The sequence below is a fragment of the Spermophilus citellus genome (genome assembly GCF_964194105.1).
Source record: "Spermophilus citellus genome assembly, chromosome: 2".
Classification (NCBI taxonomy): domain Eukaryota; kingdom Metazoa; phylum Chordata; class Mammalia; order Rodentia; family Sciuridae; genus Spermophilus; species Spermophilus citellus.
Genome location: NC_138183.1, coordinates 72,870,402 through 72,881,738, shown reverse-complemented (window position 1 = coordinate 72,881,738; position 11,337 = coordinate 72,870,402). Strand labels below are relative to the sequence as shown.

General features: G+C 43.4%; 1 protein-coding gene across 1 annotated transcript in view; it reads left to right on the top strand.

Annotated features, from left to right (window-relative positions):
• Positions 1-11,337, top strand: part of TRPM3 (transient receptor potential cation channel subfamily M member 3) — a 279,668-nt gene that overhangs the window by 205,067 nt on the left and 63,264 nt on the right. The window contains exons 17-18 of the mRNA XM_081264172.1: positions 907-1,047; positions 6,893-7,021. Of these exons, the coding sequence (XP_081120298.1) occupies positions 907-1,047; positions 6,893-7,021 (270 nt within the window). The remainder of the gene's footprint in view (positions 1-906; positions 1,048-6,892; positions 7,022-11,337) is intronic.

Sequence of the window (11,337 nt, the reverse complement as noted above, 5' to 3'; positions counted from 1 at the left end):
AATTAAGTCTCGGGGCTGGGAATGTAGCTTAGTGGTAGAGCACTTGCCTGCTATGCTTGAGGCCTTGGGTTCAAATCCCAGCACTGCAAAAAAAAATAAAATAAAATAATAACAATAAATAAATAAATAAATGAGAAACTGAATCTCAGATTAAAAATACAATATTCTTGATGCTGTTGCTGTTGTCGTGAATGAGAAGGGAATCATGGATTCTTTGGGAAGATCTCCAACAGCTTGGAGATGAAGACCTCTGCAAGCCAAGGCTGACTAGGGTCCTCCTGTTGTTGCCTGGCTGCAAAGAAAGTCAGCATGCCCAGGACTTGTCATACCACTAATGCCAACTGTAGCTCAGATTTTACCAGGACTGAATCAGAGAACCAAGGCACATGCCTTGAGGAGATGGCCTTAACAACTTCAGGTGCTTCAGATAACTCACCTCTTGAGGGCTCATGATCTTTGGGTCAAGTAGGGACTCTGGTTCAATTTACCTTTGACTTAAAAGTCATCAGTGTAGGTGGAGAGAGAATCTGAACCCAGAGGTAGCCTGTCTCACAATACATAAGGACAGGGTGGGGGCACAGATTCCTCCAATGTGGCTTCCCCACTACACTCTTCTTCCCTCTCGGAACGCTGTGTCTTTCGTTGTCTGCCTCTTCCAGAGGGTTCAGGATAGAAGAAAACGGTCAAGAGTTTTCCCCAAGAACTTCCATCCCAAACAAAGGAAATGTATAGATTGTACAAGAGTGCGATCACATACCTAGGGAAGGCATGAACTTTAAATTGCTGGGGGGGGGGGCAGGAGCTCAGGTTCTTCTGTTTAATGAGCTCTGAAGTATAAAATAAGCGAGTCAGAGTATATGCTCTGCAGAGCCCTGCCATGATGGGTTCCATTCTCTCCCTATGTAGGCAATGTTGGGACGAAACAATGGGGAGTCATCCAGGAAAAAGGATGAAGAGGAAGTTCAGAGCAGGCACCGGTTAATCCCCCTGGGCAGAAAAATCTATGAATTCTACAATGCACCCATTGTGAAGTTCTGGTTCTACACTGTAAGTATCTTTCCTTTCCTCCTTCCTAGTGGATGGCCACTGGAGCCAACATTCACGTCTCAGGCACCTGGGTGGTTTTCTCTGTGAGTCATACGTAGCACACATTACAGGAAACGAAACTCTATGACCTTGCTTTTCCAATAGTTTTGCAAGATCTGTGGAGTTTGTTGGGCAGGTTCCACAGGCTAAATGTCTTCTCTTCAAAAAATTTAAGGAAATGATAAAAGTGAGAACCAATAGAAATAGAGGTGAGGTGAGTATGAATTCAATCTAGTAGGAAGTAGATGTCCACTTTCAAAACACTTTCCTGTTCTGGATGGATGAAGACTAGGTCATAGTTGCCTATTTTAGGTGACAATCCTGGGTTTTGGGGGGATTTTGTTTGTTTATTCAGGGGTGGGGGTTTACATTTAGTGAATAAGAGTTAAGCACAATGTGGAAGTGACGTGACTAGGCATGGGTAGCATATGCACATAGCTACTCCCAATCCGGTATTGCCAGCAAACAAATTCTCTTGGTCAGACCCAATAAACAACAAACAAGCAAAAGAGGCAAAAACTACCAGAGCAACCAATAGTCATGGCAAAGATTATTCAGTATGTACACCCCACAAACCATGCCTACAAAACCTTGGGTTCCTGAAGAGGCCTCCTGATAGGGTAGAAAGGACTGAACTGCTGGTTTTCCACTTCTACTTCTCAATGATATTTTAAGGTGAGCTTGTGGCCCATGTCATCTCTGATACTCCCCAGAGACAGTGGAACTGTGCAAAGACAAAGGAGAGTGCATCTGTATTTTTAGCCTTTTTGATAACCAGCTACAGAGCAATCCTTTGAGTCAGCAACAAGATAATCTAAATCTGAGGCTGAGATGACTCAAATGTCTAGATGAGGTGCTTTTTGTGTGGTCCTGTGTGCTAACTAGCACTGGATGTATAGCAGAGACTCTCAACCTCAGCAATACCAGCACTTTGGGCAGGGTAAGTCTTTATCGTAAGGTGCTGTCTCTGACATGTAGCATGTTTAGCAGCATCCCTGGCCTCTACCTACCAGATGCCTATAGCACTCTTCCTCCAAGTATGACAATCAAAATATTTCTAGACGTTGCCAAACATCCCCTATGGGATTAAAAAAAAAAAGCCACCAGCTGAAAACCACTACTTTAAAGTATGGTCTCAAAAGAGGATCTGAGATTATGAAAATATAAATATTACATTTATATTTAGTAAAGTAAAACTTCAAATGTATTAATGTTAAGAAAAGAGACTATGGAAGAATATAGCCTACTAAAAAGAAAAAAAAAATTTCCACCCCCCTCAACAGAAGCATGCAAAAATTATTTCTATTTCTACATTTTATACAGATCTACATTATTTTTACCTTGCAGAAAACAGCATAGTGGTGACAAGCATGGACCTTGGAGTGAGACAGACTGGGTGGAAATCCCATCTGTGCCTCTTTGTATTGTGTAACGTCAAACAAGTTACTTTCCTATTCTGTCCACACTTTCCTTAAGATGGGGATAATTATACACACACACACACACACACACCTTGTGAAGTTTAATGGAGATTAAGCGTGTTGAAATAGGCGACGTACTTAGAACGATGCCTGAATCTGAAAGAACCGTGACAATCACGTTGTATTCATCTATCCATCAGCACTAATGACAGTATCACTTGTTGAGCACTTACTATGTACGGTGCTTTCTAAATACTCTCCCTAACCCATACAATTTTATCAAAATATTATTTGTACTATCATCTCATACACATATCTGCCCTTGCTCTTACATTATGCTTCACCAATTTTCACAACGTAGAACAGGGCTTGGCAAGCTACAGCCCTTGGTCCAAATCCAGCCCACTGCCTGTTATTGGAGACTGCAAGCTAACAATTGCTTCTACATCTTTATTTATTATATGGTGCTGGGAATGGAACCCAGAGCCTGGCACATGATAGGCAACTGAGCTACACTCATGGCCCTGTTTTGTTTTGGTTTTGTTGGGTTTTTTTTAACATTTTTTAAAGGGTTGAAATAAAATTTTTGAACACATGAAAGTTATATGAAATTCAAATGTCAGTGTCCACAAAGATTTATTGTAACACAAGCAAAGTCACTTATTTAGAAGCCTCTTGTCTTGTAAAGCCATAACAATTAACTATTGGACTCTATAGAAACAACTTGTAGACTCCTGATCTAGAACACAAAAGAAATCGGTAGAAGTAATTGTGTCAAGAATTTTCTATCACTTATATGAATGTTCATCACTCTTACCTTCCAAGGCATCTTTTTTCTCTTTCTTGATCTGCATTCAGTTTTATAGTAACTTTGTGCTCCCCCTAGTCCCCACTGACTCATGTCAGGCAGTTGTTAGCCAAGATTGCTTTTAAATTACAACCACCCTGGAGAGTAGTTCTACCTCGGCCTCACATTTGAATCACCTGGAGAGCTTTTAAAACACACTGGCCCCTGGGCTCTACTCCCAGAGCTTTGACGCCATTGGTGTGAGGTACAGCCTGCGCACTGGGATGTTGCAGAGCTCCCAAGTGATTGTCATGGTCAGTAGGGACTGAGAACCACTGGCCCAGACAAAGAACAGTTAGTTTTTAGCCCATATTTCTAGAAGATCCATGATGAGAACAGATCTTGTTAGAAACGCCAACTCCTCACTCCATCATAGACTCACTAAATCAACCTCCAGGCAGGAACCTGAGAGGCTGTGTTTAGTGAATGTCACAGGTGCATTAATGCTTAGGGAAGCTCAGGACCCACTGTTTGGCCTAAATCCTTTGCAGCATGCAGGATGATAACTCTCTGAGGGGTGGAGCCTGAGCATCCAGCTCTTCTTACATGGCTGATGGGGTTAGCCTCAGCAAACCCATCACACTGGATCCCCCAGTTGTTTCCAGTTGTGTTTATACAATTGCCAGGAATCTATGTCCACATGTTGACAAAGTCCAGTCCTCAAGGAAGTGGACAGAGAGAGGTGTGTCAGTGTTTTAATTCCCCAGGGATGCTTAACAATAAAATTCAGCTTTAGATTAAAGGTCTCTTTGGCTTTGGGTTGGGTTCTCTGTAAAAGTATTTCTCACTATGATTTCAAAATCTTCCCTTCCTACTCTCCCAAGGGAAGAGAGGACACATCTCACTTCCCGACAATCCCACTTGATTGCAGTTTCCCGAGAGCAGCTTGGGTCCTCTTCTAGTCCAAGATGAAGGGAGGCAGGGACCCATCTGGCTCCCAGACCCTGTCTGGGTTGAGAGCCCATTTGAAGTATCCAGCTAGAGAGGATTCAAATCCAAGGTGTGTAGTGGCCACAGATCAGGGGACATGATAGGCACCCAGGGCTATCATGGAGGGCTCTTTCCTGGAGAGCAGGCAGGTTAGGTTTTAGACAAGATGAAGAACATGAGCTGGGATTTTAATCCAAGTCTCGGTGACTTTACTGCCCACCTTCCTTATACCAGACACACTAACCCTATTTTCAGAGGACATACGGGACTAGTGAAGTCATTTTAGTATTAAGCTGCAGAAGTTTGGGTAGAAGTGGGTACATTGCGTAACTGGACCTATAAGTGTCAAGAGAAAATAATGCCTTAGCATGTTTTATACAAAATTGGGTAAAATGATGAAACCAGGACAGTTAACAAAATTCATTTCACTGAGAATCAATAAAACTTGATTCAATAAAGAGAAGGAAGCAACCAGGAAGAGAGAGTGATTTCAAGTCAGAAGGCACCAAAAGTGTATTATAGAATTTTAACCACTGAATTCCTTTCTTTGCATTGTGTAAAATACATACTCACAGAAACTGTGGAGTGAATGCCAATGTGTTATGATGGTAAATCAAAATCATGCAAACCAAGTCAGACTGTGAACTAATTTTTTTTTTTTTTTCAGTGCTGGGGATTGAGCCCAGGGCCTCTCATATGCTAGACAAGCACTCTATCACTAAGTCATACCTCATCCCTTGAACTAATACAGCATCCTACATGATTAAAAAAAAAACTCTTTCCTGAGAAATTTTTATAATTTGTTAATGTTCCTGAAGGTGTCAAGGTGTAGGGATCTAGGCATGAATAAAGATGACAGTCCCAGGGTGGGAGAGGAAAAGCAAATCACTTGGATGGAAAGTAAACTCAGAGGACACTCGGCATCTGTGTAACTGACTGTGGTGATGACATTGCTTTTATTCATGATATTGTTTAACTCTGACATATTTTCTCCTTTAAGGTATGGAAGGGAGGGGTAAGGTGGGGTGGGGGCTGGCATGTATCTCAATGGTAGAGCACTTGCCTAGTATGCTCAAGGGCCTGGGTTCAATTCCCAGCAACACACACACACACACACACACACAAAGAGGTGAGAAAATTATATGCCAGTTTTGTCTGCAAATATATTGTCAATCTAATAGGATATCAGAAACCTTTGATTCATATTAAGAATCTATTCACTTACCAAAATGAGAGAGAGAGAGAGAGAGAGAGAGAGAGAGAGAAGGAAGAAAGGAAAAGGTCCTTTCAGTAGATAAGGCAGCATCTCTCCTGTTCCCTAGTATCTCTCTCAACCAGGCTGCAGCTTCCTCTACCTTCCAAGCTCCCTCCATGTCCCAAAGTCACACACTATCTCCAGAACTCTGGAGGCCGCAATCCTCTTGCCCACACAGTGTGTTATTCTTTGCTATATGGTGGCCTTGGAAGAGTGCAGGTGATGTGGATTAACTAGCTTTGAGTTTCTACTCACAGCCCCTGAGGCCAGTAGTGCCTTGCCTGAATAAGGTTTTGCTTCTGTGCCATTTCCCTTAGGGTGAATTTTCTCCTGCAAGGCCCCCACCAGCTCTCTGCCACTCCATGCACCTTGATATGGCTGAATCCTCTAGTGACAGGCACCAACTTGAACCCTGAGGAGTTTTTCCTGATATCCATCAATTGAGCCAGTCACATCAGAATCCCCCCTCAAGGTGTGAGAGCCTGAGGATGAAATCTCTCTCTAGTCGCTGTGGGCTGCACAGACCCATGCCTTTCTGTGTGTTGTCTTCTCTCACTTTGTTTCAAAGAAGTAGATACCAAAAGTGAATATTCCAGCTGGGCACAGTGGTACATGCCTGCAGTTCCAGCACCTTGGAGCCTAAAGCAGGAGGATCACTTGAACCCAGGAGATCAAGACTAACCTAAGCAACATAGCAAGACCCTGTCTCAAAAACAAACAAACCAAAATATTCCAACTGGGCTAGGGCAGGGAGGTAGTACAATGGAAAACAGGAAAAACCTTCCCAGGTCACTGACAAGCCAAACACTTTAAAGTATGAGAAAAAAGGAAAACACTCACTTAGAAGAAAATTGAAATGGAGTCTTAAGGTAAAGTCTGGGCTAGTTTCATGTTGGTTTGACCAATTTGCAGGAATTATGTGTGTCTCCCCTTCCTTCTCATGGGCATTATTTAATTGTCTAATGTTAGGCAAAAATCCACTGTGCAGCAATAGTTCAGAAATCTCAAATCTGAGCCTGAGCAAGAGCCATCCTCCCAAAGTTCCCTGTTTTGCTAGGAAGACATAAGAAATCAGGTCATTGCAAAACAAAATGATACGTGGTGACATATACTACCAATACTGTGTGCCCAGAGACACACAGAGGGTCAGAAGGAAGACTCATATTAAGTTATTTCAAATGCTACAGTCTTTTTAAAAAGTTCTTTTGCTAGTTTAAAGCCTGTAATTTCATTTTGTCATGAATTCTCTGTCCTGTTTGCTGACCTTGTTCTGTCCTGCCATGCAGTGGCCTTGCCTGAGTCCAGGGCTCCTGGGCCTCAGCAGCCCGAGCACTATATTGTATTTCCTTACAGCTGGCATATATCGGATACCTGATGCTCTTCAACTATATCGTGTTAGTGAAGATGGAGCGCTGGCCTTCAACCCAGGAATGGATCGTCATTTCCTATATTTTTACCCTGGGAATAGAAAAGATGAGAGAGGTAACTGCTTTCATAAAAGAAAACATAAGAGCAGGAGAGTGTTTATATTTGTGGATGGAGGGGAGAAGGGGATGTTTGGGATCCAAATTAAGCCAGAATCTATCTTTTCTAATGCCTTGAAGGCTGTTTCCTGCCACCTTTGACGAATCTGGGGAGGCTTCCCTGGCTGATGTTCACAGGGTTGTCACTCCATGACCGCTTTGGATATGGTCTATTTTCTGCTCACAAACCTTTTGTCCCAAGGAATCCTCCAGTTGTCTTCCACATCATTTACACCTCTCTTTACTTGTCCCTTTAAACATAACTTTTCATATTTGGCTATTTTTAATTCCCATTTCAATCTCTTACTTTGGGTCTCTTTGGACTCAGTCCACCAATACCAATATCATTTCTGCAAACATCTTTCAGCAGCTCTAGCAGGGGGTCTGCTCTCGTTCATTTATTTAATTTATTCTCTGGTTGACTCCTTGTCAACATTTGTCATGAGCCTGCTGGGCACTAGCCTTTCCACCAGCCCTAGGGATCAATCACTAAAGCCAACTGAACACGGTTTGGGTCCTTCAGGTTGAGGCTGTGGGGTTCCTCTTTTATCCCCTCATCCTTATGACCTAAAAGAGCTATTGAAATGCCACCCTTATATGATTTGTTTGAACTTAAGACAACCTACCAGACAATGGGTGCTACAAAAAAAAAAAAAAATGAGATGAGAAAACACGGAGGAAACTTAGATGCATGTTACTAAGTGGGGAAAAAAAAGGCTTCCAAATACATGATATTCTGGAAAAGACAAAACAATGGAGCCAGTAAAAACATCAGTGGTTGCCAGGGGTTGCAAAGAGGGGGATAAATAAGTGAAGCACACAGGCTGTTAAGAACAGTGAAAATACTCTATATGATACTGTCGTGGTGGATGCATGTCAGTACACATTGGTCCAAACCCATAGAATGTACAACACCAAGAGCTGGCCCTAGTGGAAAGGCTAGACCCTGGGCCATGTGATATGTTGCTCTCCATTCATCTGTGATAGCTCATGCTCTACTCTGGCACGGGGTGTTGATAGTAGAGGAAGCTATGTGTGTGTAGGGGGTGTAGGGGTAGGAAGTCCATGAGAAATCTCTGTACCATGCTGCAGATTTTGCTGCTCTAAAAAATAATATACTTCATTAATAAATAAATAAATAAATAAAGCTCTAGATTCCAAATGCTTCTTCCAAAATGAATGTGGTCAAGCAAAAGTCCACAAGAGGGCTCTGCAGCCCTGTTCAACAAACTCCTGTTTCACCAGAGGAAGCCACAGGGAAGGCAGGCTTGTGAGGGGATACAGGCTCACCTGCACTTTTCCTGGAACTGCGGGGCCGGGAGGGGTGTGTTCTGGAGACAATGCTCCTGTCACATCCACTGCACCTCCAAGAGCTCAGGAACAATCCTGGTTGCTGTACTTCAGGGGATGGATGGACCTCATCGGAAAAAAAGGATTCCTACAATCCACAGACCCACCCTGACTTTTCTCACCAAAACAGGTTCAAAAGGACTTGCCTTCTTGAATTCCAGCTCAAGAATGTTCTCCTCCAGAGAAAACATGCAGTGTCTATTAGATGCATTTGTATTGGAATGATAAAAAGTTTTTTTCTCCGTATCCAGAGGCTTTCTCTTGGGTTTTTAAACTGGGAGATATTCTAACTAAAATGTCCCCATCCCAAGAACTTAGGACAAGGTATATTAGTCCTTTTTTTAAATATGACTGGATTAAATTAAAAACAAACAAAAGCAATGTTCCAGCCGGTTGTCCACACTGAGGTCCCCCAGTTCACAGAGCCTTCTGCTTCTTGACGGAGGTTGTGGATTTCCCATTTCAACTAAGAGCAGCAGTAAGTTTACTCTGGTCTCTATGTGGCTCTGAGAACTGGGCTGCCACTTGGGGGGACCCAGTGGCTGTGCAGTGCCAGCTGGCACTCTTGCAACTTAACGCATATTCCTTCCCCACAACCAGCAGAAGAGGGTGAGACTGGAGCCTGGAGATTGGAGTCTCTCCAGGGACTAGGCTGGAAGAAGACAGGGAGCAGTCTGTACTCCATGGACTGTTCTGGTGGAGACTGCCAAGCCGGCCAGCTGCCAGGACCTTCGGGGCCTGGCTCTCCATTTCTCCCCAGGCAGCGTGTCATGGCAGGAGGGCAGGGCTTCCCAGCTAGGGTCAGGAGGGGGTCAGAGGAAGAGTCTTGGCTCCTGAGGAAGCTGTGGGGAGCCAGGCAGTGACTGTCTTAGTGTCTGACCTTTCTCTCTGTGGCCTGGTGAAGTTGCCCCTCACCCTGTGTGCCTGCCCTGAACTCCATCAAGAGATTCTCCACTACCAGGGAGAAGAAGACCCCCCACTAGACACCCGCCTGAGGAGCTCAGACGCAAGATCCTGGAAACATGGAAAAGTTTGCACTTCCGTGCCTCCCAAGGGATAAACAAGGACAGCTCTGTGGTTTCACATGCTGCCCTCCCATTCCCAGCACCACATACTTCTGCCAGTAGTCACCAGGCCAGCCATGGTAATCCCTTAACAGGGTGGCACTGTTTACAGCAAGGCTTTGTAGACGCTATCTCATCCCAGTCCTCCTCCCCCCAACTCTGTGAGGTCAATGGCACAGTTATGATGACATCCACACTTTACACGTCTGGGAACCAAGGCTCCGGGTCGTAAGCAATTTAAAAAAAAAAAATCCACAGCTGGAAAAGAGGGCTAGGACTGAAAACTGTCACACCATCTCAAGACTCCTTCCTCTGCAGGGTCCCCGGATGCTAAGGAAGGTCCCTGGGCTTGGGGGGAGATTCCTGACTCTTGACTCTTGATCTTTTACTTCTGCTTCACCCCAAGCTATTTTGCTTTTATCTCTTTTCTTAATGTTGTGGGACACCACAAAAAATATATTTTCACTATTTTAAAATTTTACTATATAACTCTGTATTTAGCAGTTTGAACAAAAGGTTAGAAAAGCTCCATCCTCCCTCCCTCTTCCTCTTCACACACACACACACACACACACACACACACACACACACACACATCTTCTGGTTGAGATGGGGCCAAGAGTGAGAAACAACCAGGACAATGGCCACACTCCTGATGGGTACAACAGTGGCTCTCAGGGACATGTTAGAAAGGTAGATCCTCTGGCCCACCTCAGGCCTGCTGCAGCAGGAACTTGAAGGTGGGGCCAGCCATCTGTGTTTTAACCAGCCTTGTATATGATTTTGATGCACACTGAAATTCAAGAAACCCTGGGCTAGAGGTCAGAGGAGAAACACTGTAGAGGATGAAGAACAAGGCTACCAGGTGATTCTTGGTATCTTGCTCAGCCTTCCAAACCCAAGCCTTGATTTACTAAACTTCCCCTTCTTAGTATTTCAGACCAGGGTAAACCATTATAGTGGATATGAGGATTCAAGCAAATAACAGCTGATTATTTGAATAATCAATAATAATCAGAAAAATGACTGTATCCAGTCTTTTTTCTCCTCTTCTTTGAGAGATCCTGAGTGAGAGAAAGGGTCGGTCATGGTGAAGAACTGGAAACCTCAGTAGTAAACATAAGAGAATCATGAGATTGGCATTTCCTAGAGCCCACATGTGGCAGTCTCTGTTGGCTGAAAGTAAATCAAGAGTTCCACCCTGTAATTCAAATGTGTAAAAGACAGGAGAATTGCTGCCAGGTACCAATGCAACGTCTGTTGACAAATATTTATTGAGTGTCTATTATGTAACAGGCCTGGAATACAAAGGCTCTGCTCCCAGAGTTCACAATCTAGTGAAGAGGGAAGGAAGGAAGGAAGGAAGGATGGGTGGATTGATGGATGGATGGATGGATGGGCATACACATATTCATATAAATATACATATACATGTACAGAGAAGATAATTTTATAGTGAGAAAGACTTCAGAAATTCAATAGGGCAATATATTAGAGAGTGACTTGGAGACATGGAAGCTACTACAACTAAAATGGTCAAAAAAAAAAAAAAAAGCCTTCCTAAGAAGAGGACATCAAGGAGAGACATTGAGGATGAAGAAGAGCCAAACATGTAACATTCTGGGTGAAGAAATGCCCAACAGAAGGAATAAGCACAAATGTCCTGAACATGGGATGGAACTTCTATGCTTAAGAGCAGGCCAATGTAGATGCAGGGTATAAATGAAGGGAGCATGTGACAGGACATGAAATGAGGCCACAATAAGGAGTTTGGGATTTTCTCTAATGTAATGGAAGCCATCAAAAATTTTCAGTATGCATCTATCATAATTTGCTTTAGTTTCTGTTGTTGTTCATTTGT